The 26,690-nt window shown below is 39.2% G+C and overlaps 1 protein-coding gene across 9 annotated transcripts in view; it reads right to left on the reverse strand.

Annotated features, from left to right (window-relative positions):
• Nucleotides 1-26,690, reverse strand: part of ANKS1A (ankyrin repeat and sterile alpha motif domain containing 1A) — a 186,585-nt gene that overhangs the window by 141,360 nt on the left and 18,535 nt on the right. For 7 of the 9 annotated variants that reach the window (XM_072997399.2, XM_072997403.2, XM_072997400.2 and 4 more), the window contains exons 2-4: nt 18,428-18,508; nt 11,510-11,666; nt 9,580-9,642 (exon numbers count right to left, since the gene is read on the reverse strand). In XM_072997399.2, the coding sequence (XP_072853500.2) occupies nt 9,580-9,642; nt 11,510-11,666; nt 18,428-18,508 (301 nt within the window). The remainder of the gene's footprint in view (nt 1-9,579; nt 9,643-11,509; nt 11,667-18,427; nt 18,509-26,690) is intronic. The other 2 variants (XM_072997401.2, XM_072997404.2) reach the window with 1 other exon arrangement.

Genomic DNA, 26,690 nt, shown 5'->3' on the forward strand with positions numbered 1-26,690 from the left:
ACTTTACATATGATCCCAAAATTATATATGTTGAAACAGCTGGAGGATAGAATATCAGTAGGAAATTTCAAGACTTGCAACTTACATAAATATAACATTAATGATTGCTATATCGGTGGAAAAATGCACCTAATTTCTTAACAATCAACATACAGTGGTGCCCCGCATGATGACGACCCCGTTAAAAGATGAATCCGCTGGTCGATGACTTTTGTTTCCTATGGGGGATTTTCGTTTGACGACAATTAGGTCCATGCTTTGCGAACTGTTTGTTCGCAAGACAATGATTTTTCCGGCTCCACAAAATGGCTGCCCTGTGTGTTTTCCGGACCCATGCTTTGCAGGGCAGCCATTTTAACAGCTGATCAGCGCTAGGAAAATGGCTTCCCTATGGGCAATCTTCGCTGGACGATGAGGTAATTTTCCCATAGGAATGCATTAATAGGTTTCAATGCATTCCAGTGGGGAAAATGTTTTCGCTTAACAGCGATTTCAGGAGAATAAATTATCGTTGTGGTGCGGGGCACCACTGTATTTCCCACTATCTAAAACTGTATGTATCTTAGATTTTTCTAATCATAAACCTTTGGGATGCTTTGAAATGTATATATGTACACATATCCATTTGTAGTACTCAGGGTTGGCTTTATAAGAACACCGAGATCAAAGATCTTTCCAGCTTTTATTTGTTATGAAGTTATTTAAAAAAAAAAAAACCCACAAAACCCAGGCACCTGTTGTTAGTCTGTGGAACTCCTTGCCACAGGATGTGGTGATGGCATCTAGCCTAGATGCCTTTAAAAGGGGATTGGACAGATTCCTAGAGGAAAAGTCCATTGCAGGTTACAAGCCATGATGGGGATGTATAATCTCTGGACTTAGAAAGAAGGTACCTCAAAACGCCAGACGCAGGGGAGGGATATCAGGAGAAATTTATCTAATTATCCCATGTGCTCCCAGTAGCACCTGGTGGGACCACTGTGAGATACAGGAAACTGTAGTGGAAGGGCCCTTGGCCTCATCCAGCAGGGCTCTTCTTATGTTCTTATGTAAGATCCAGAACATACTGTACATTTCATCAACAACATTTGTGGTACTCTTTAATATACTTACATTTTTCCCTATAAAGGAACCTACCAAAAAACCTTCAAATATACTGAAGGTATACCCTAATGTACTTTGGAAATGATGGCATTTAAAATAAATTTATGAAATGAATCCTAACATGACCATTTTATCTTCAGTAACACAGGTGTACAAGATGCAATATTCTCCTGATTTTGCAGCATGTAGACATGCAGAAGTATAAGAGAGAGGAGTGAATCCCTACATTCTTCTCTCTTACACATATACACATACCAAGAAAGACGACAGGAATGAGTTCCTAGAAACCCCCCTCTCATGAACTCCCAAGATAAACAGGAAAACTGATTTTTAAAATGGCTTCCACCCATCCTATATCAATCTGGTGATTGCAGTGCCTATTTATATTGCTCTCAAGTTGCCTCTGATTCTTGGCAGTAAACAATTTGCATTCACAAGCCCTCAGCTAACAACATGGGGAAGAGAAGCAAACAGCCAGTTTACCTTTATCTTGACATCTAGGGCTGTGGAGTTTGGGCAGGACATACTGTAACAAAGCTAATTTTCCCTGCTTCCAGAGACATGCCACATAGGACACCTAACAGCTTCATAAAGGAGTTGAATGGTCACACCCAGAGTTGACTCTGTGATGCCAAATGCACTGAGATGGACACTGAGAATTTCCATGTGAATATCACTTGATAATCAGAAAAGATGAGCATAAACTGGCATCCAAGTATGCATTTTTTCTGAAAGCTACACAACATGAACATTATCAGCACCTCATGTACCTATATGAATATACAAGTTGAATTAGCAAGTTTAAATATCAAGTGATATGTATGGATAACCACATTTTCCTTCCTTAGACTAGAAAAAGGAAATGGGGAGAGGGTAAGAAAGGAGGGAGGAAACCTTAGTTGTGCTACACTACAGTGGACCCTTGACTTACAGACGGCTTGACTTACAGACGGCTTGACTTACAGACTTCTCTGGCCACAAAATTTAGGTTTGACTTGCAGCCTGAGAATTGACTTACAGACCAGAAAAAAACCAAAATGGAACAAAAACGGCCTGTTACAGGATTAATTGGTTTTCAATGCACTGTAGGTCAATGGAGACTTGACCTACAGACTTTTTGACTTGAGAACCGCCTTCCAATACAGATTAAGTTCTCAAGTCAAGACCCCACTGTATTTATCCTCATGCAGTGAGCTTTTTGTAGGATTGATATGGGAAAGAACAACAGCTTGCAGTGTAACAAGGAAGAATGAAGAAGAAAATGAAAAACAATCTTCAATTTGTCAAGAAAGTACATCTATAATTTATAATATTTAGAAAAATATTACATCATATACACAGAGAGTGTCAAAGCAAAAACAGTCCTTACATATAAACATGTAACTAATTTTCCCTTCCAAATATTTTGTTAAGGAAACCACTAAAAGCTCTGCAGGTCTTTGGTATGCAACTATAAATCCCCGCCCCTGCCCCTCAATTTGGGAACCTGTCCTAGCCATCTAATTCTAAAACAAAAGTGTACAACTTGTTATATGAACACAAACAATTACTTTTCATCACTGAGGAAGGCTTACACAGCTGAACACCTTGGCTCTTTCTCAGGAAATGCATATTTTCATTACAGAATTTAAAAAATCCCTAAGAAATAAGTCTGTACTATTTTTCTTACTACTGTATACTTCTTTCTAAGCATTTCTGGTTCTTGAGGGCAAAAGAAGGCCTACAAATTAGGAATCAGGTCCTAAAAACCTTCATGGAATGTGTAACAATATAGAGATACTGACCATCAAGCAATAAACTACTGAGTGAATTGAATGACTATCATTCCTTTCATACAGAAAATAACTCAATCCAATTTAGATTTGAAATTATGTTATAAATATACTTGTTGGTATTTATTTTAGGGAGAAGAGGCTTGTGGTTTGGAGACTTCTATTAAATTTCACAAGGTTGACATAAACCCTTATCTTGCTTCCTGAAAAAAATCTTTGTTCTCTGCTGCTTCTGGTGGATTGCCAGGTATAAGGGATTTCTCCCGTATTGACTTCAGGGTGGCTATTACTGTGGTTTAAAGAACTGCTACATTTTTCTGGGAAATGTTGGTCAAATAAATAGTTTCCAGTCTCCTTCTCATGAGTTGTTTCTAGGTGTGTGACATAAAATTTTTTTCATATGTTGTACAGTGGTGCCTCGCAAGACGATGTTAATTCGTTCCGCAAAAATCACTGTTAAGTGAAAACATTGCCTTGCGAAACACGTTTTCCCATTAAAATGCACTGAAAACCTGATAATCTGTTCCAATGGGAATGGATTATCATTGTAAAGCGAAAATTGGCATAGGAAACATTGTTAAGCGAAACGCGGTTCCCAAGCGAAGACAGCCGTCTAACGAAACAGAGACCATTAAAAGACTCACATAGCGAAGCGAGACCAAGCTGTCAAAAACATTGTAAAGTGAAAAACAGGGACCTAAGATTTAACCATCTTGCAAGGTAAGGTCCCTAACATCGTAAAGCGAAAATCGCCCATAGGAAACATTGTTAAATGAAGAGCAAGGTCGCTCCGAAAACCTCACTGTAAAGCGAATTCGTCGTCATGCGAAGCAATCGTCTTGCGAGGCACCACTGTATTTGCATTCTGCAATGTTCTGAAACAATGTCACCTAGGTGTAAATCTGTATAAACTGCAAGTAGATTTTGCCTCCATCCCAGTGTTCCTTCTAGCTCTTGGCAGTCATTAACATTGTAGAACATATGCATAATCACCTTATTATATTCCTTGATCATCTTCTTGTGCCCTGCTGTCTTCTTATGTGTTCCTTGTCCAAATGTCAAAATGAACTTCTTTGGAACAACCGACTCTAAAGAAAAACTCTAGCTTGGATCTTGGTCCAGCACAAGGTTTTGGAAGATGAGGGTGCTCACATCTTGCTCAATGGTACTGGCCTTAATCAATAGTATTACTGGGTTCCTGCTCAACAGTAACAGGTGCTTCACAGGTAGAATGTAGCTGATTTCTTATATCTGGCCCTCCTCCACAGCCACACAGATACTTGTCTTATCACTTTGGAATGATAAAGACAGGACAAGGATAATATTGCACTTTTTATTTCTCAGCATTGCATGTGCATGGAGGCAGACCACAGAATCAAATCTAACAGTAGGACTGACATCCTAAAAATCTGCAGGTGAGATTACATGCTTGCAAAATCACTGATACCTAAATTTCAGGAAGCAAATTAACAGCTATTGGCAATTATTTTAAACTGGTAAACAAAGATTTGGAATAACCCCTGCTGTTGAAATTGCTTCAATATTCTTTTTATTTCTTGCCTTAATGTTTGGAACTTAGCTATTTTTGTACTTCCTTTACGTTTGAGGCTGGTTGTTGACAGAACTCCAAATTCTATTAATGCATGCATTTCTTTGTTGCTTATCCAGAAGTAAACTATCCAGCTTATTAAAATCAATTGTTCTATCTGTGATAACTTGATTGTCCCAGTATAGTGTTGTAGTTTTGTTCTCTAAAACTGGAGGCCACTGGAATGTTTTGAATTCTCAAGGCATGCATCCCTATATTATGGAACTTTCAAAAAAAGAAAACACACTCAAGATCATAATGCAAATGCTGTATGTACTAATGACTGTAGTGCTTCTTTATCTGTATGCATGAAAAACTATGGGTTGTTCAGAAAGAAATGCATGTGCCTCAGCACTTGATTGTCCTGATGCGTAACTTGTACTGAAGAAAAGAAGCTATGATTACGACATAATATGGAGAGGCAGAATTGTTTCCTATAGGCACATGTTTCAGACAAGAGTGCATTTTATCCCCTTATCTGTTCAATCTGTACACAGAACATATCTTGTGGAAAGCCAGATGAGATTCAGATGAAGGAGGAGTAAAAATGGGTGGAAGAAACATCAATAATTTAAGATATGCAGATGACACAATCTTACTTCCAGAAAGCAGCAAGGACTTGAAATAACTTTTAGTGAAACTGAAAGAATGAAGTGACAAAGCAAGACTCCAGTTGAACATTATTAAGACCAAAACTATGACTACAGAATAACTACACAACTTTAATGTTGATGAATGAACTGAAATAGTGGGTGAATTTGTATACTTGGTTGAATCATCAATCTAGATGGAGACTGCAGCCAATAAATTAGAATAAGACTGATACCTGTAAGGGCAGCAATGGAATTAGAAAATATCATCAAATGTAAGGATGTGTCATGAAGACAAAGGCAAGCTAATCCACTCTTGTGTATTTCCAATTACTATGTACAGATGTGAAAGCTTGATAGTAAAGAAGGTTGAAAGAAAAAAAAACTTGATTTGAAAAAAAAACCTGTTTGAAATAGAGAAATGGAGAAAAACTTTGTGGATATCCTGGGCTCCCAGAAAGATGAACAAGTGAGCCCTAGATAAAAACAAGCCTAAACTATCTCTGGAGGCAAAAATGTTGAAACTGAGGCTATCCTACTTTGGGTACATCGTGAGAAGGTAAGATTATCTGCAAAAGACAATAATGCTAGGAAACGTGGAAAACAGCAGGAAAAGAAGACCAAATACAAAGTTGATTGACTCCCTAAAGGAAGCCACAAACTTGAATCTGCAAGAGCTAAACAGGGCTGTTGAGGACAGGGCATTCTGGAGAGTGCCCGTTCATAAGGTCACCATAAGTCAGATGCAACTTGACGGCACATCACAACAAAAAATATTTTGGGAAGTAAATGGTGTAAACAACTTGTGAATTGTGAGTAAACAGGCGACAGGTCAGCAAATTTTAGGATCAGATAAACTGATAGATTTATGATCAAATGGATTATTCCTTGTATGAAGAATTATTTAATAAGACACAGATTGTGAAGGGTTTTGTTTAAAAATTTAGACGAATGTGAGTAGATTGAAATTAATTTTTTCCACCAAAAGTAATGGTTTCCATCCACTTGCGGACTTCTAATTTTGTGCCTTCACTACTGCTTCACATAAATCCTTATTGTTTATTTCATAGATGATGATAAATGGTAGGGAGCTTTAAGAACCAGGATCATTGCTGTTGTTGTTATTATCACCACCACACCTGCTGTCATGCTGACTCTAACTTTCTAGGGTTTTATAGGTATAAAACACTTGGAAGTGGTAGTGCTCAGGAACCAAACAGCTTGCCTGAAGCAGCATAGATCAAACATGGCATCGCCCAATCCAATCTACTGGCAATAGTAAAAGTGGAATTCATGAATTTGCTATCAATTGCAATAACCAATAGCGGCTAAATAAGAGTTTCATTTTCCCAAGTCTATGCAGTTAGGCACAGGCAACAGGGGTCTGATGCTTTTATACCATACATAGGAACTTCCTCCATGGCATCTGACTGGTGCCACCGGGAACAAACTGAATGACAAAGACTCTTTCAGTAAGACTTATACAGTATGCCTTTAGATAACCAATAGGCCAAGCTGAAAATATCTAAACCAAATACCTTGCTTCAAATGGTAAACTTTTGTGAAGTTAAACTAACCAAGCTTTATTGATTTCAGCACCACCCATTTTAGGCAGAATGACACTACTCAGACAATGCTCCTTTTTCAGAGATAAATGGTTTCCCCATAATTTGGGATTTTTTTTGGACACTTGACAATTAAACTACAGTATATGTCACAATAGATCATGTCCTGTATTTTAGTGGCAAGTTGCATAAAACTGTTAACAAAAGAACCGTTTAGTTTATATCAAATGGAGAAAACCTCTGTGCTCATTAACTCCCTGCTCTTCCTTTTAGAAAGTCTATGTACTTGCTCACGCAAGAGGTTAGCACTAATTCAGTGAATGTTGACTCTGGGGAGGCATCATATCAAACTTGTAGAATTCCCCTCAGTTTCAGAGCTGCTGTTTGAGACAAGTCTACAGAATCTTAAGAGAACTGACATAGTTCCTTGCATCCCAGTCTTAGTTTTCATGTAAGCAATCTCTTTAATGTTCTTGCATGTGCACAGAGAGCTAAAACACAGCCACAACTAATCTTTTGAATTACCAAAGAGAAAATTTGGGTTACCTCCTTCTCTGATTTAAAATTCTGATCTGTTTCATCAGTTTGAATGCCTGATCCCCTTGGCTGCAGTGTGCCTCACTGGAAACCTTAATAACGAGTATTACATCCATTGCAAGATGAAGAAATTGAGAGTATGGCTTCTGAAATGTCTGATGTCTAAAATGTCTCTCTGGCACTTGGCAAGACAAAGCAAGCTGTGACCTTCACTGAAAAATGTGCATGATAGTTCTTAGTACTGCAAACTCTTTACTACACCAAGGACTGAGCCATACTACATTAAGGACAATACTACAGAGTTTCTGCCAAGTTCTTGTAATAGGAATCTATTGTAGCAATTTTTTTTTATTAGCTGCCAAGCTAACCATTTTCAGTCACTGTATCAGTGTTTTAAGGTAATGCAGCTTAAGCATATTGACCAGAATTTTACTAGTGATCTATGCAAGAATATCTGAAATCATATACAGTGGTACCTTGACTTACGAACTTAATTGGTTCATGAAGATGGGCATAAGTAGAAATGGGTGTAAGTCAAAGCACCATTTCCCATTGAAATGCACTGAAATGCAATTAATCCTATCTGGCAGAAGAAAAAAATCACCCCCCAAAAAATCACTGCAAAACTCATTGGAAACGAGATTAATCCTTTCCGGCTGAAGGGGGGCAGGCAAAGAAAAGCAATCAAGTGTGCAAGACCCATGAGAAATGCACAGAAAACAAAGGGGCCAGGTCGGAAATGCACAGAGAACAAAGGATGCAGTTCGGAAATGCACAGAAAACAAAGGGACCAGGTCCGAAATGCACAGAAAACAAAGGGACCAGGTATGAAATGCACAGAAAACAAAGGGACCAGGTCCGAAATGCACAGAGAATAAAGGGACCAGGTCCGAAATGCACAGAAAACAAAGGGGACAGGTCAGAAATGCACAGAGAATAAAGGACACCGTTTGGAAACGCACAGAAAACAAAGGGACCATGTCCAAAATGCAAAGAGAACAAAGGAAAAAGCAAGGGAAGCATGCAAGACCCATCAGAAATGGGGGAAACCCCCAAAAAGTAACCAAATCCCCCCAAACCCATCAGAAATAGGGGAAAACAAACAACCCCTCCAAAGACACATCAGAATTGGGGAAAAAACCCAACACTCAAACAAACCCCCAAGACCCATCAGAGCACAGAAAATAATCCCCCAACCCAAAACCAAGCCGCAAAAACACCAACAGTTTTTAAAAAGCAGAAAACAGCACCTTACCTTATCAGGCAGCCTCCTCCGATCGCACACTCTCTAACTGCTGGGGCGAAAGAGCTACAAAGAAGTAGCCTCATCGCCACCTACAGTTAGAAATTTGAATTTCCCGCCTTTTTCCCCTGTCTTTTTCTGTTCATAAATGGAAGCTCCGGTTGCAAGTAAAAGCAAATTTTGCAGCCGGAGCTGGTCGTAACTCGAAATGGTCATAAGTGGGGGCATTCATAAGTCAGGGCACCACTGTAAGTCATAGCAGCAAACCGCTGCTAAATAATAAGTTATTAGTTGTATTCCTGGTCATGTGGTATGCATGCACCCAGGAATGTAACTGGCATCCCATTAATTAGCAACAACACACCACTATTACTTCTACAATTTCACTCATGAACATGTAAATTGCCAATAGGATTCTAGCTAGTAAAATTTAAGTTGTAAGCGCCAGTTCTTGCAGAAGTTGGCAAATAAATGTTAAATATATTATAATCCCTTCTTTTAAGATGTTTGTAGGAAATAATTTTTTACAAAGGTGTTTCAAAATATACTATAAGAGTGAATATGCAGTATCTTCAAATTTCAACTATTCTCAGAAGCTTTATTGGTAAATTGCTTTTGTTCTTTGTCTCTAGATAAAGAATTGCTGGAAGCAAGGGAAGAATAATGGCAAGACCCAGACAAAGAAACATTCAGATGCAAAAGTACAGCCAGGGAAGTAAGAAAGAATAAATGCATACAGTATATACACCCAAAAGCTACCAGCAGTATTTTAGCACTGTAGTGTGTTGCTATCATTAGCAAAATCTTGATCTACTGTAATTTAGAGTGGGTTTGGATCATATAACATAAACATTGCATTTCCCCTTATTAAATATGAGAAACAGTAACATTTTGAAATTAATTTTCAAATTCTACCTCCAGGTGGGAACTTATCAGTATCAGAGACAGAGCAAGTCAAAGCATTAGAGGATCTCACTAAACATCAAGTAGCATTCTCCTGAGCAATCTTATTAATGCTGGCTTAATACAAATTCCACAGTAAATAAAAAACAATTTCCAGTTCCCACCCTCTCATTCCCCAATAGGCATCATCAACCAATTGGCAGATAATGCACCTGAAACCACAAAAATTACAGCTCGGAATAAAGATATACTGAAATCCTGGCAGCGAAGTACACACCTTGGCATTGATATAGGGGTCAAAGGGGCCGTACTTTTTGAGTTCTTTGATCTCAAGAGCATTCTACAAAAAGGAGAGGAAAAGAAAATGTGATGATGAAATGGGCAAGATATAGCAACAAAGCAGTGAGTGACTCTGAAGGAAAGGAATGGAAGAACATGACAATATTTCATTCCAATGAAAAGCAATTAATCAGTGGCCATTCCAGCTGTCAATAACTGCACCATGCATATCATTTTAAAGATAACATGCAAACTTTAACTAAACAGATTCTACAATTCACTTCTTAATATTTTAGTAACTTTTTGTGTATTTGGCCTCATCATTAGCACATATTTGATAATTCACTTTCATATGGCTTCCTTCCAACACACTAGAGAATGGTAAGCAGTGTTATAAAACATATGTTATTAACTAGAACAAACTGATCACAGCTGCACTTCAATGCACAATGAGTAGAGTGCACCAAAGAGGATTTGCAAACAATATAATCAAGGGCCATTTTAACATGCACATTTGGCTCTTTTAATTTGAAGAATGATACTAATCATTAATTGAACAACATTTTTGAATGTCTTTTCAGTTAGAAATTTTGTTCCTAGAATAGCTTATTTCTGAAAAACAGTGCTAAAATATACAATTTCACAGATGTTAAGCCCAAAAGCCATGAACACAGAACAGAGATGGAATATAAACTTTAATGTTGAATAAATTTGTGCTTGCCCCCTCAGCATCTTCGCTGCAATCCTGGCCGACACTATCTAAAACACCTGTATGGTGTAGCATGGATTACTGTGTTACTGGAAATGTACAGATGTACAAAATATCTAATAATATTAACATGCTGCAAGGTCACTTCTGATTTATAGCAACCCTTTTCAGGGTTTCCTAGGTATTAGGTACTCAGAAGTGGTTGACCATTTCATTCTTCTGGGCTTGCTCACCATGTAGTTCATCCAAGATCCCAGAAGGTTGGCTCTTCTCCCATAAGGCACAGTAGAGAATTAAATTCCCAACCAACCCTGCTCCAGGTAATTAACCTATCAAGTCAGCTATAAATTATATACAGTACATTCACCTAAATCAAGTCTCATATCCAGTTAGAAAATATGCATACTGCTCATTTTATGGGCAGGCTACTGTAGCAAACTGTTCAGAAAACCTGCAAGCATTCTCTATATTCCATCTACTTTGAACATTAATATTTCTAATTTGGAGAGATACTGAACATATGATTCATTGAACTTTGTGTGCCAGCCACTTACAATTCAATTGTTTTAGAACACAGAGGCACACGCCCATAAAATCAGTGTTCGCCCATGAAGCAAACAAAACAAAACACACTGGATTGAACTGACCCATATGGATTGCACTTTCACCATGCACATACTAAAGGACATCTGGAATACTAACTGTTAGCCTCCACACTTAAACAAGCGATAGAGAACAATCTGTATAAGATACAAGTTATGTAGCATGCATCTCAGCATGAACAATTAGACATGTTTCCCTCATGTGAGTAGAAATAAGTTGAGCAAAAGCTGTGCTGTAATGAACTTGCAAAGCTTAAATTCTAGAACAAACTCACAGCAGCCATAAAAACATGTTTAAAGAAGACTATGGTTTCTTCAGTTGGCTCCAACACAGAAAGGAATTGGTACATTACGTTTAAAATTATCTAGCAAATGGAAAAAAAAAACATTCCACTACTCTGCACATATTGCAGATCATTACTGCTCACTTTCACAGTTCCTAATCAGATAGCAAGCTAGAACTTCAGCTTTCAAGACAGATACATATATTTTCATTATGGAGAAAATACTAAACATTTACTTCTTTAAAGCAATACATCCTATGTAAAGGAACTCTCACAGGTCCCGCTAACAATAACAGGTTATTAGAAACACGAAAAAGAAGAATATAAGCAGACCTGCTCATTCACTTTTGTGTGGGATGGTCCCTGGTGTATTAGAAGTTTCACTATCTCAGCATCTCCTTTCCAAGCTGCCAAGTGAAGAGGATAACAGCCTTTGCAGTCAGCCACATTGGTTAATGCATCATTCCTCAAAAGAACTTCTACAACATCCCTGTAGGAGAGAAGGGAAATGACACCATGAATACTTACAATTAAGTCTAGGGCAGAAGAGTAAAGAAATAAGAGCCTACTGAGTTAATATACAACACTGGAATGCTTGAGGATACAATATGACCATTTAAATGTATGACTAGATAAACACAATTGTGGATTCAAATATTCAACTACATGGCCAATTAAGAACCATGAAAACAAAAATAATGTATAGCTACTCCACCCAGAGGAATACAGGTGTTAACTTGAAACAAAGTTACTTAGAACTGGTGCCCAGTGGAGAAGCATATAAAATGGTCTGTGAGTAGGTTTGCATCAAGTGTAATGTATCCCTTTAAGACAGTCAAGTCACAAGTGAACAAGCAGGTTGCTATATACTACCAGTAATCTGAATTAAAGTTCACCCAACAACTGAACTGCTGAACACCATGTCTGTATAAGATAAGACTGAATGTCTGGACTACTACAGGTTTGGTTGCACTGTTGCTGCACATTTTATACTTTATTTCACCAATAATTAAGTAAACTAGGAGAATAAAATGAACTTTAGCAGTGAATAACAAACTAAAGGAAAGAATGATCTAGAGTGCCATTGCTCAAATTAAAAGGTAGGGAGGAACGTCACTTCCACTCAGGAGGGAGAACTGAACCTCCACATTGCCAACATGGAAAACAACTTTTAAAATACATTTCGTCCTTCTGAAGACTGCTTTTTTCTGCATAAACCTTCAAAGGGAAAGATAACGAATGTGTACATCTAGTTAAATTCTCTAAAGACTGTGTTGAACACTACTTTCGCTTTTGAGTCTGATAAGTTGCTAGAATTTCTTTAGAGGCCTGCTTTTAATGAAAATTTCGCAACAATATTCACTCCTAATTATTCTTCTCTATGTCAAAGAAGAAAGATAAGGCTGCTAAAACTCCTGCTTGGACAAGAGATAAAGCTTTAACTAAAACCTATAGCAAAAAAGTTGGATCACAGTTGCTTGACAAGGGTAGTTTCATCAGCCCAACTCGAAGATAAACAGGAAGCAATGGACAAATTGACGCAGATTGTGAAGGACATGTCCTACAAAATGAGTCAAGGTTTCAAACAAGCAGAGAGACAAGCCAAGTCTATTGAAACGAGCATTAATAAGCTTCAAGTTTCAGGAATGATAAAGGAGTTGAAAAATGTTAGACAGTTAAAGAGCCCAGAGACACAGCAAAAACTAAGAATTTAAGATAAGCAGCTTGGACGAGAGAATCAGTGAAACAAACAAAAAGTTGATTTATTTGAAAGATAATTCCAGAAGGTCCAATATTAAAATAATGAATTTTCAACTGCAACATGGACAAGACCTCAAAAAAGAGATTATAACCTGGGTTAACTCCATAATGGGTACACAACACTTGCTTGAACAGGACATAGAAAGAGTTCATTTTGTCGGTAATCCCCAAAGCCCCAGAACAAGAACAGTGGTGGTGAAGTTTTTTAATTATACAAAAACAGAACAATTTATGAGAGAAATCAAACGAAAACAAGACCAGCTGGTCTATAGGGGCAATAAACTTGTTTAAATTAATGAGAGGAAAAGGACATACTGAACTGAAGCAACTAATTGTTGAAAATTGAGGGTGTGTGTGTGTGTGTATGAGAGAGAGAGACTGACTCAAAACTATGAAAAAAGGAGCAGGCAAGCAAAACAGAAGGTGGGGGGAAGGGGTGGCTTTTTAAGATGCTGTCTAGGTTTGTCATCGCTTTCCTCCCAAGAAGCAGGCGTCTTTTAATTTCGTGGCTGCTGTCTCCACCTGCAGTGATCATTGAGCCCAAGAAAGTAAAATCAGTCACTGCCTCCATATCTTCCCCTTCTATTTGCCAGGAGGTGATGGGGCCAGTGCCCATGATCTTAGTTTTGTTTTTTGATGTTCACCTTCAGACCATTTTCTGCGCTCTTCTCTTTCACCCTCATTAAGAGGTTCTTTAATTCCTCCTCACTTTCTGCCATGCTTTTGGTTAGTCAATGAAGCAAAATCAGATCTTTTTCTGGAACTCTCTGGCTTTCTCCATAATCCAGCGCATGTTAGCAATTTGGTCTCGAGTTCCTCTGTCCCTTCGAAATCCAGCTTGCACTTCTGAGAGTTCTCGGTCCACATACTGCTGAAGCCTGCCTTGGAGGATTTTGAGCATAAACATGCTAGCTTGTGAAATGAGTGCAATTGTACGGTAGTTGGCACTGCCCTTCTTTGGGATTGGGATGTAGACTGATTTTTTCCAATCCTCTGGCCACTGCTGAGTTTTCCACTAATGATGATAAAAAAAATTTTAAAAATTGCACACTGGTCCTTTGATACTGGCCCGTGGCACCAGGGTGGGTGACATGACCTTTAGCCTGGTTTGTTCCTTTTTGCACACCACACACAGAATGATTAAAGTGGTATGGAAAGCCCCCCCCCAACTCTGCATTGGCTGTCTCTAGCAAGCATGTCATTGCTAGCACCACTTTCTTGAAGAATAGAAATTGAGAGTATTAACTGAAGTCTTCCTAATGGGGAATGAAAGTTGAACTTGATGACATACTCCACGGGAATGACAATTGTTGGTGATGATGGTGTGCTAGATAGAATAATTGCACGAAAGACAATGATCTGAGGCAGTGGCTGGAAGTAGAAGAATCATAAACTATAGTTGAGGATAAAAGTCAAAGGAACTGTTAGATGAATGAAAGCTCTTCGTTGATAAACAGAAACAGTACTGATATTGTATTGCCTGTATGGATGTTTCTGTTGAGCCATCTGGGAAGATGAGTGAGAAGCAGTGGCTAGGGATCATGGTCTCCGGTAAGCAGAAGACATTTTCTTCCAAGATGATGTGAGATGATGTTGAGATACAACTAACTCCCAATCCCCAGCTTTTTAGCTGTGATCGCTGCTTTTATGAGGTGCCCCATGTAATCAACTGTTTTGGAACTGAAAAGATCCATCCCATCAAAGGAAAGGTCTTCAGTGGAGGACCATGTATCTTTGCTAGCACTGGTAGCACGCAGTCAATGATTCTACTGAAATGCCACAGGACCTGAGATAACCCTGGAGGCACAGGTTGTGACATGCCTTGCCAAATTAATTTGGCATCCATCCATGCAATGAGATTCAGCTTGAAAAGAGAAGGCAACATATTAATGGTTCACGAGCAAATGATGAAGGAAGGTGTTATGCGTCCCTCACATGTCCCAGGTTGTTTCACTAGCCTGAGGCCCATGACACATTATCTCCTTTACGCAGCCACCAGCTGACCTCCATCAACACCCTTTAATTAGAAAGATTGAGGCCCAAGCTGAGTGTATAAAGTTGAACAACACAGGTTTATTGATTACAGTTCACTTAAACAGGTTCTTCACAATCTTTAATGTATTCATTAGATTAGTAATAACTTGTTTCACACTTAACTCTCTTAGCTCTTTATAAGTTCTATGCTCTTAACTCCTAACTCTGCCACACTCTCTAACTACCACAGACTAACTGCTACTTCAGACTCTCATCTCTGACTCTCACAATTCCCCAGACTCTGACTCACTCTCCCTTCTAGTTTCTCTGGCTCTGCTTCCCAACACTTCCCATTGGTGTATCAAACAACTTCCTACATGAGCCAAAGTAGGGTGATCGCCACAGAAGGCCTCAAATGTTTCCAAGATAAACTCCTGATATATGGCCACTGCTGCTTGATTACTGCTAGCACAAGCAGCCAGGGATGCGGAAATGTGGAGGCATCAACTTAAAATGTCAAACTTTCTACAATCTTTCTCAACTGGTGAAGAGCAAAACGTCTGTTCACTTTTGGTCTCTATTGACTCTAGGGAGCTAAAAAAGGAAAGAGGCACCTTCTTTTTCTATGCAGTATAAAACACTATGCACCTTGAAGTGTGTGTATTGAGAAAGGTAGCATTAGGGACAAAGTACCAGGATTGAGGATGGCTGATGGATATATTCGAAAACCAAAACATTCAGAGAATGATGGAGATTTTGCTGTACACTGAATCAGCCAATATCCTCAAATGGAAAGTGCCATTATTTTGTCTATAATGAAGACAAAATGTATTTAAAATTGTCCCACTGTTGTGAAATTAGGACACTCATAATTCAAGTCAGAGTACTGTAGAAGTTCAAGTGTGGGCTAGGATGGTTTTTAGTAAATGAGGTTAAGATACATTCTGGTTTTTACAACTGTCTTTGAAAAATGGGTTTACATCTATTTATAAGACAGAATTTTATTTATTTTATTGCATATCACTTTGAATGCCCCAGAGAGCATAATAGGAAACAAAAAATTACTTTTGATAAGTAAATAAATAACATGGAATTCAGCAGATTGATATTGTATGTTCCCCCCTTTCCTTTTGATGTTTAAAATTGCTGTAAGCAGGGCTTGAAAAATTTTAGAATGTCTCACCAGTCAGTCAAAAATTTCACCAGTCAGCATGACCAGACTATAGCCTTGCAATTTATGTTAACAAATTTAAACTAGGCACTTGTTCACTTTTATTTCTACGTAACAATGTGTACAAACCCAAAATAAATTGTATTATGTACATGGTATTCGCCTATGCCTTCTTCGTAGAAAATGCACTGCTGTCAGAAGTATTGCACTTGTTTCCTTGAACATGTCTGGTAGCTTTAGCACTGTAGTACCATTTATCAATGGCTTTAGTAGAGTTAAACTGCAATAGTGGAGGTCCATTTAGATTCACTATCATAAGGTCATCTAAGCTTTCAGTCTCTAAACATGATCTGAATCTATTTTTGATCAAATTCATCTGGCTGAAACCCCTTTCACAGCTAACTAGAGAAACTGGTAGAACCGAGGCAATTTTAAGGAGTTTCAGAAGAATAGAGAACCTACCCCCATGGTGGTTCATCTACCCTCAGACCTGGGTTGCTTTATTATTTGCGTGCCTGTGGGGTCATGAAGCTTGTATTTTGAATGCCTTTCTTTTGAATGTCTCCAGCAAAAATAAAACTGAAAGTAAAAGTGTCCGGCCTCTTAAAGAACCATGGTTCCCTCCCAGCCCAAGATGTGTCCTCGTTCGGTTGAAATTGGGAGCAGTGAATCTCCATATTTTAATTTATGTATGTATGTATGTATGTATGTATGTATGTATGTATGTATGTATGTATGTATGTATGTATGTATGTATGTATGTATGTATGTATGTATGTATGTATGTATGTATGTATGTATGTATGTATGTATTTACTTACTTACTTACTTACTTACTTACTTACTTACTTACTTATTTAATTTATATGCTGCCCACTCTACCCAGAGGTCTCTGGGCGGCTTACAACAATTAAAATTCAATACAATAAAAGATAAAATGATTAGAATACAATTAAAATACAATTAAAATTGCCATCATCAGGACCCACAGTTGATGTTATTTCAATTAAAAGCCTTCTGGAACAGGAAGGTTTTAACCTGGTGCCAAAATGTCATCAACATTGGCGCCAGACGAATTTCAGTCGGGAGGGCGTTCCATAGTCTGGGGGCAGCTGCCGAGAAGGCCCTTTGTCTACAAGCCATCCCTCTTACCTCCTTGAGAGATGGCTCTTTCAAAAGGGCCCCCTGGCTAGATCTTAACTGCCGGGTAGGCTCATATGGAAGGAGGCGGTCCTTCAAGTACCCAGGGCCCAAGCCGTTTAGGGCTTTTTATGTCAAAACAAGCACTTTGAATTGGGCCTGGGCAGCAACTGGTAACCAAGGTAATTTAATCAGAATCAGCTTGATGTGATCTCTAGCGGCCCCACCACTCACCAGCCGCGCAGCTCGATTCTGGACCAGTTGCAGTCGACGGACCGTCTTCAAAGGCACCCCCACGTAGAGCACATTGCAATAATCTATACGAGATGTTACCAGTGTGTGTGTAACTGTCATGAGACTGCTCGTCCAGGTAGGGCCGTAGCTGGTATAATATCCGCAGCTGAAGGAAGGCACCACCTGGGCTTCCAAAGTTAGACTGGGGTCCATGAGCACCCCCAGGCTGCGGACCCTGTCCCTTAGGGGGAGTGTAACCCCATTCAGGGCAGGGAGATGGCCCTCCAGCCTGTCTGGCGAAGCACCTACTAACAGCACTTCCGTCTTGTCTGGATTGAGTTTCAATTTATTAACCCTCATCCAGTCCATTATCAGGTCCAGACATGAGTTCAGCACAGAAACCGCCTCACCTGGATTGGTGGAAAACGAGAGGTGGAGCTGAGTGTCGTCAGCATATTGCTGACTCCTCAGCCCAAACCTCCTGATGACCTCTCCCAGCGGTTTCATATAGATGTTAAACAGCATGGGGGACAGTATTGAGGGCAGTTTTCCTTTTGCAATGGGAGGGGGAAGGGGAGGACTGCGGGATTAGAGAGAGACAGGCGGAGGGGAAGGAGACAGGCAGGCAGGGAGCTATGACTTGTTGGGGAAGGAGGCAGGCAGGCAGGGAGCTGTGACTTGTCGAGCAGCATTTTTCACTTGTCACAGATGAGTGGATGAGTGCATTTTTCAATCCTCACTGTAAGCCACTTTCAGGCCTCAGTTGCAATAATCTTTGTATCCAAATATACACATTTAACAGCAATCTACCATGGTCTTGAAACAAAACTAATTTTGCTGAACCACTGTTTATACAAATCAACATGAAAGTGCCACAGAATGCTGTAGTTGTAACAAATTCTACAGTTAAAAGTAACTGCAATTTAGATAGGTTAACAGTTAAAAATTAATGTGAAATTTAGGAAGCTTACTTGTGGCCATTCAAGGCAGCATGATGCAATGGAGTGTATCCAGTATTGTCAACACAGTTCACATTTGGTCCTCTCCATATACTGTAAAACAAAACATATCAATATAATAAGATACAGAGTACATTTAAGATAAGCAAAAACAGAGGTAGAGCCAGACTAATGCAAGGTGTCTCTACGTCTCCAACAACAGAAGTGGGCAGAAGTGGGGCATAATGAAAATCAATTTGTTAATGGTCTTAAAGGAAAGACCTGTTCTAGTAAAGTGATGACCTATCCTACTTGTATTTTTCACCACAGCTTCTTTTACCATGTTACCAGATTTTAGAAAAACAGCAGTAGCATAAAACCATATAGAAACCAGCCAGCCCATGGATACTGTTCCAAGCCACTGGAAAAGCTTTTAATTAATAGTATGACATTCACAAAATCATCATTATTTCTGACCACTCTTCATTCCCTTCCCACAGCACTGTTGTTTATGTAAGTGGATCTTTCATCTCTACCACAGATTCAATCCCACAGCACTACTAGTGACCAAAGGAAAACTTCCAAGGAACAGCTGTTCTTGATGCATGTAAAACAAGTGCGCTTGGTAGGCTTCCAAGGACTGAAGTCCAAACTGCCTTTTATTATTACTAATCCCAGCAGAAATACCATTGAAATTCTTTCATCCTTTTCATTCTAAGTAGTTATTGCAGAAATGGGCTGAAAAACATTTGCAAAGGATTCTCAGATACTACCATGCTTGAACTAACAACATATGAAACAAATTACTATTCTTAAAACTTTTATGCAGGAGGGGGAAGAATTCCTAAGAAGTGTCTGCATTTTTCACTTCATAGCCATATGTTTTCTCAGCTTACTATGAAAGTAACCATTAGGTAAAAACAGAAAGGCACAATTTCCTGTAGAATCTCCTGATGTGATTTTTTAACCTCTCTCATGTGGTGCTTAGTACTTCCCAATCCTTACCAATCTTTCTGGAATCAATATCAAGTGTTGTTCTTAATGAACAAAGCCTGGTAATTTTATTTCTTGAACAGTGTGTGCTCATTGTGGCTCAGTCTTACAAACTGGAATATTTCCAAATAATGAAGATGAAGCTGGACATAAACTTTATCTTTAGAATCTAAAGGAACCCATTCACAAAGGGGTAGGTGCGCTCTCTCTCTCTCTCATACACACACACACACACACACACACACACACACACACACACATAGAGAGGGAGAGAGATACTAGGATGCTATTGAGAATGTCCCTACATAGCCCTCACATTGTTGAGTATAAAAGTGAAAAGACAACACTACCAGAAAAAGCAGTGATTTCCTGTAACGATTCTCAGAATGCTATGGCAAAAGTTACTTGAACAGTACTGTATTGCCCACCCACTTCTTCAATCTGTGTACACAGCATAGACCTGATCCATGTCTTAAAATGAAGTCAGAAATCAAGGATCTCTTTAAAAATGAAGATTCTCTTACAAGCACTAGGGCGGCAGAGGAAAAAATAATACATCCTTTTAGTAGTCATAACAGTGACCCCTGAAGCAAAGCAACATGAGAAACACTTTAAACTCCTAATTAGAAAGCTAATTCAGATGCACCATATCAAACCATGTGACCATTTAATAAAGCTTCACTGCCAATTATACTGCTACTCACATTTAAAGCTGTTATGTTATCACTTAACATTCTAGGCTTGAACAAGAAACATTTGATGCTTATAATGTTCTAATAATAGTGTTTCTTTTTTTTCTAGCAGAAAAGAGGCTTTTAAGAACTCACAATTTATTTAGCACTTCAGATACAAGATGGATGGCAAACATTTTTAAAACAGAGAAGCTAATTAGTTGCTTGCTGAGGCAGCTGTGCTGAAACCATCTATCCTCAAAAATCTTAACCCAAATTGCACACTTAAGCTAAAGAAGGGGAGAATTAGTTATTATAAGTAAAAAAAAGGAGGCAATCAGTTTACCATATATACTTATGGCATAGGATACTCGTAGGTGCTGACAGCGGCCAGCATCCTGTTGAACTGGAATCAGTTTATCGTCATTGAATGTATATGCACCATATAATACACCATATACACATACAACGAAATTCACAAATAACACTCAGAGACCAGACCAAAACACACAAACACCCTCATAACAATCCCTAAATCCCAAAACCCTGCCTGAAACTCATAGTATCCACACAACATACAACACAACAGACCAAGTAATAGTAATACAATCCAACAACTCAATGCTGGTAATTCTTAAGTTCCTTATTTAGTGCAATTATAGCTCAAGGATAAAAACTGTTCAAAAAACATGTCCTCTGAGTTTTAATTGTTCTGTATCTTCTGCCGGAAGGCAACAGTTCAAAGAAGTTATAAGCAGGGTGGGAAGAGTCTCTGAGAATATTTAATGACTTCCTCGAGCAGTGAGATGCCAAGATGTTGTCCAAGGTTGGAAGCTGAAGTCCAATAATATTTTGGGTAATTCTAGCAATTCTCTGTAAAACTTTTTTGTCCATTTCAGAACAATTCCCATATCATGAGAGGATGCCATGTGTTAGGACACTCTCTATGGTACCAGGATAGTAGGACAGAAGTAACTGCTGAGATAGATTTATCTTCATGAGCACTCTTTGGGTGATTCATACTGAATCACACTTTATAAGACTTAGCAGTGAATTGCCATGAATTAATGGCATGTTGGAAGCATTACCAGGCGCACCCCTATTGTGCAATTGGGCATATGCCTCATAAAGCAACCAGCATCTTGCTACTTCTCTGCAATTTGCCACAGTGAGATATATAATTTAACGTAACTTATGATTTAACTTAAACAGAATTCTAGCCAATGTGGAATAAAATCACAATGAAATATGTTTCTCTCTTCTCCCTGCAACCATCCAGGTTTCTCAAGGCCTAACCATCATGTTGTTCAAGAAACAAGCAAGTTAATAATCACAGCAAGTAGACTACAGCAGAAGGATCTTCTATTCCTTCCAATAGAATATTACTTGGGCTGTCATTTAGATAACTATGATAGAGAAAAACATTTGTAAAGGCAGAAAGCCAGCAGAGGTACAGGGGCTCTGAAAAGTATCTCAAACTGTCAGTGTGGTGACTACTGCCTGCTAAACAGAGGTTGGGGGGTTGCAGTGCAAACTGCTACTGGGTTGGGAAAACATGTTTGTTCCCTTGAGTTCAAGCTTGCTGACCTGATAAAGCTTGGCAAAGGAGAGAGGATAGACAAGGCAATTTGGGGATGTGATAGTGTCACTCCATACGTGGGTAAACCACTGTCTTTGATGTTGAGGGAGAAAAATAAAGAATGCCCTTAGAAATTGAATCTCTTGGGAGAGGGAACAGAGGGTGTGGTTCCAGAGAACAGGAGGCTCAAAGCATTGCATGATCTAGTCATTAGGATTGTCTTGGATATGTAAATCATATGGTGCCTTAACTGACAATTATTTAAGTTTACAGATTTCACACATTGTTTAGATAGGTTGATAATCGGTGCTGGGCTGAAGACATTGGTCATCATGCACAGACTTTGATGACATAAAGCAGGGGTCGCCAAACTTTTCAGCATGACGCACATCATATATTTTACACATTTTTGAGGGCCGAAGGAATACATGCGCGGGGGCTGAAGGGAACGCACCTGAGCCTGCAGCGTTTGCTGGGCTAGATAAAAAGGCAAGGTGGGCCAGATGTGGCCCGCGCGCTGTAGTTTGGAGACCCCCGATGTAGAGAAACAAAGTTGAGCTGTCCTAGAAACCAAATGTCACTAGATATAACAGTAAAAGCTAGGAATTCCAAGGCAGTTTTCTCTGAAATGCTACTTGCTTCACATACAGGGTTAGCTAGAGATTTGAAACCTGGGAGTGTTTTTGTGGATAGGACTGTGGTGTCTGGAACTGAGGTTTAGAACAAGTCAGACCCATACAAAATGAAGCAAATCTACTTGGACTAAACTGCCACTGTTTAAAATCAGAAATGTGGCACAACTGCCTTTAAAATATTCCCTGGGGAAAAGCTATCATGAATCTGGGAGCTTCTAGATGGGTTGGATCAAGCCAAGAAAATGAAGGTGAAAACTGTTCATTCCTCATTAGGTAAAAACAAGCTATGAGCATATGACAGAACACAATAGCTGGCCAAAGGGCCAGAAAAGTAAGTGTACAGTTTACTGCAGAGGCATTTGGAAAACAATATTAGATAAATGTAAGTAAATGCTAACCACAGAAGCTTCTGAGGAAAATACAAGAGGTACAATAATTCATTTTAAAGGAGAAAAGTACAGGTGACTGGTATAGCATTGTGATTTTGTTGGTGTACTGTCCACCCTGCTATCCAACAGTCCCCATCCCTGAGCTATTGGGAGTGCTCTCCAATGTACAGTATTGAACTGCCCCAGGCTTATTGTTTTTGGAGAACCTCCACATTGACATTGCTAAGCTAGGAACAGCTGCCATGACAACTATAGACCTGTCCAGGTTAGTAGCTGGCCCCACCCATGTGGTAAGGCATACTTTGAATCTGATAAATTTGTCTGGTGGTAAAGGAGATCTGAAGGTAGTGGAAGGGTTATAAGTCATGTCATTGTCATGAATGGCTCATGGGTAGATGGGGGCTCGTTAACCTTGGAAGGCAGCCTGTCTAGGAGAAGGAAAACTCCAATTTCAAACCTCCCCTGCCTTGTGGCTATATCCATAGATGGAAAAAGCTTCAGGAATAAACCTTGAGGCAAAATCTGGAGCTGGAGTCCCAGAGGCAGTTTGTGACACTCTGGCAACTCCTGCAACATCACTGGAATCAGTTATATTGGCTTTTGTCTTTCCATTGGACTATTTCAGTGACATGAAGAGGGGGGATTTGCTGCTTGGGTCCTCCATATTATTTTACCCAGGCCTCATGCTCTGAAGAAGCTCGTGCTTTGTATACAGCGTCACCGGTATTAACCTCCAACAAGGGTGGTGGACCATCTTTAGGATGAATATCCCAGAATTCTGCCTGGGGGATTCTAGGAGCTGGAGTCTAAACAATCTAAAAATCGCAATAATATAGGTCATATTTGGATAAAGCCTCTATAGCACAGAGAATTGCTTACTGTGCGTGGTGACACTATGTACATCCAAGAAAGCATTTTTCAAAACAAAGAAAATGACCTGCGGGAAAGTACAAAGATTAATTCTGCCTTTGCTATTTAAGCTAGTTTTGTTTAAAATCTACGTTTCAAGAAACCAATAAATCATTAAAATTTTTCTCCAGTCTATCTTCTTAGGAATGACTCAATTATTTGACACCCACCCACCTGACAAATAGTTATCAGGGATCAAGCCACATTTTAAATTTATTTATTCAGTGCATTTCTACACTGCCTTCTGATGATGTCTCACTTACTTGATACACTAATATATTTGTCACTAACACCGTACTGTGATCAATAAATGACATACTATTTTAAGGAACTCCAACTACAGTCACCATAAATTAGGTAAAGGTAAAGGTTCCCCTTGACAATTTTTGTCCAGTTGTGTTCGACTCTAGGGGGCAGTGCTCATCCCCGTTTCCAAGCCATAGAGCCAGCGTTTATCTGAAGACAATCTTCTGTGGTCACATGGCCAGTGCGACTTAGACACGGAACACTATTACATTCCCACCGAGGTGGTCCCTATTTATCTACTCACATTTGCATGCTTTTGAACTGCTAGGTTGGCGGGAGCTGAGACAAGCGAAGGGCGCTCACTCCGTCACATGGATTCGATCTTACAGCTGAAGATCTAAAGACCTTACAGCACAGAGGCTTCTGCGGTTTACCCTGCAGCAGCAGCACGTCCCTCCTCCATTAATTAGGTATATCTATATTTCTTGCTTTTTTTGCATCTCTGCTACTACAAGGATCTTGGGCACCTGTGACTGGAGATGGAGGACTTGTAACCTGTCTCAAGTGTAAAGACTATCACCAAATAAGTTGCATAATTTATAAAAAAGAGAAAAAATGTTCTTGGCTCTAGCAATCACCCTGAATAGAAAGGTATTTACAACTGAAGCTCAATTTGTTATTTTATGGGAGGATGTACATGGGCATTTGAATAGCTAGGACAGTAATACAATAATCAAGCAAAAGGCATACAGTATTAGAACCTTTAGTACTGCATCAAGCATTAGTATTACATCCATATATATTTGGAAGCAATAGATAGACTTTTAAAATAACTGAAAAGTTACCCTCAACCTCACACAGATCTCCTATAGAGGTCACAGACTTCTCCAAAACACCTGCTTACAATCCAGAGCTACTACTGGCTGTTCTTCTATTATTTTCCTACTTGTATTCCTTCATCCTTCACTAGCAGAGAATTCTGGTTTGAAGAGGTTTGGAAAGCAAAACACTAAAACATTGTCTGATATAATGCTATATATAACCTGGAGGAAACATCCGAACAATTAAGTAGGTAATGACCCAAACTATGTATTATAAGAAATAGTAAATTATTTTGCATATGTATGAATGTGGAAGCACACACATCTGTGTGTACCCATGTGCATGCAAAAATGTACAGTACATGTCTTTTAAAATTATTCATCAATCTGAGTACCGGTAGTTCATGAATGCAACTGAATTAAAGCAGAGAACACTTGAAGCTGTCTCTACTCAAACTACTGAAAGGGTTGCCATCTGTCATATTCATCTAAACTGAAGTCACCAACTTTTTAACCTACAAAACAGATGGTCTCCCTCTGCAGCTTCCATGAAAGGGACATAACCCAACGAGAGTGACCTCTGATTGCAGGAAGCTATTCTTATTTAAGATATGTGAACTATGCTGGCTAAAAATTTCATTTGTGAGAAAGCAATGCTTCCAACAAGAGACTGAAAAGAATTTGACATTATCAGGCCTGGAAATAACTCCCCTACCAATATCTCTTGTTAAAAGATTGCTCCACTGACTCTCTTGCTTTGAACTAAACAAGATACAGTGGGGTCTTGACTTGAGAACTTAATCCATATTGGAAGGCGGTTCTCAAGTCAAAAAGTTCTCAGGTCAAATCTACATTTCCCATAGGAATGCATTGAAAACCATTTGATCCGTATCTGCTCTTTTCTGTCCATTGAAACTAATGGGAAGCTGCTATTCTGCCTTTGACCACTAGAGGGGCATATTTTGTTTCTTTTTTTCTTAGGTCAAGAAAGGTTCAGGGAAGGCAGGGAAAATACAGTCCAGGCAGTACCAGGCAGTATGAAGACTGTCTCCCAATCCACTCTCTAAATGCTAGGAGGAGTGAGGAAGCAGACAGGCACCCTTTTCACTGGCCAACAGTTAACTGAAAGTTCAAATTTTGCACTTTCCCTGCCTCCCACGTGGTTTTTTTCAGTTCTTAACTCAAATCTAAATATGTAAGTCAAGTCAATATTTTCCTATGAGAGTGGTTCTTAAGTCAAAATGTTCTTAACTCAAGCCATTCTTAAGTCAAGACCCCACTGTACAGCATGATGTCATAGGACCCGATTCAAGTAAAAACAGTTCTCTCAGTCATCATTCTGAATGAGCCAATATTTTACTTATTTTGTAATACCAAAAACATTTCCTGAAATGTGAGATATGAATCTTTGCTGTTTGTCACCTCACAGTGGCCTGTGTACTACCATAGTTTTGGTAGTACACAGACCAGGAGTCAAGGCCCTTTAGGGGAAGCTTTTTCTATCTGTGGCTGTGGAAATACAAGGAAAGGGTGACTTTCTTCAGCTCTGAATCCTCCTTCATGGTCCCTCAAGAAATTTCTCAGAGGTCTTCTTTATGCAATGAAGTAGTAGATATTTTTGTCTTGGACTGAAATTCCATACCTTAGTGTTTGAATCACAAAGTCCCCTAAACCATGATATCAGGAAGCACTACCACAATGGTGAAACTGCATGTGGAATTGCCTGCGCTGAACTGCTCCACTCTCATCAGCTCGTCTCTTTTTCCAAGTGTCTAGATCTGGACAGAATGGCCACCAATGGTGATTTTCAGATTAGGGATACATGGGATATACAAGTATTTGGTATTATCTGTTCTCACGGTAATAAAGAGTGATTTGGAGTGTCTGATTAAGGCTGTATCCTTCTGTTCCCAAAATCACTGAGGGAATTCCCTCCTTCTTTAAGGGTCACAGACTGAAACAGGCACTGCACTGGGCTGCTGACAGAGAGAACTTCCATCACTTTCTTCATTTCAGTGGGAAGACTGCATCAATTTATAAACATATTGTCCAG

Source organism: Pogona vitticeps, chromosome 4 (assembly GCF_051106095.1).
Source record: "Pogona vitticeps strain Pit_001003342236 chromosome 4, PviZW2.1, whole genome shotgun sequence".
NCBI classification, from domain to species: domain Eukaryota; kingdom Metazoa; phylum Chordata; class Lepidosauria; order Squamata; family Agamidae; genus Pogona; species Pogona vitticeps.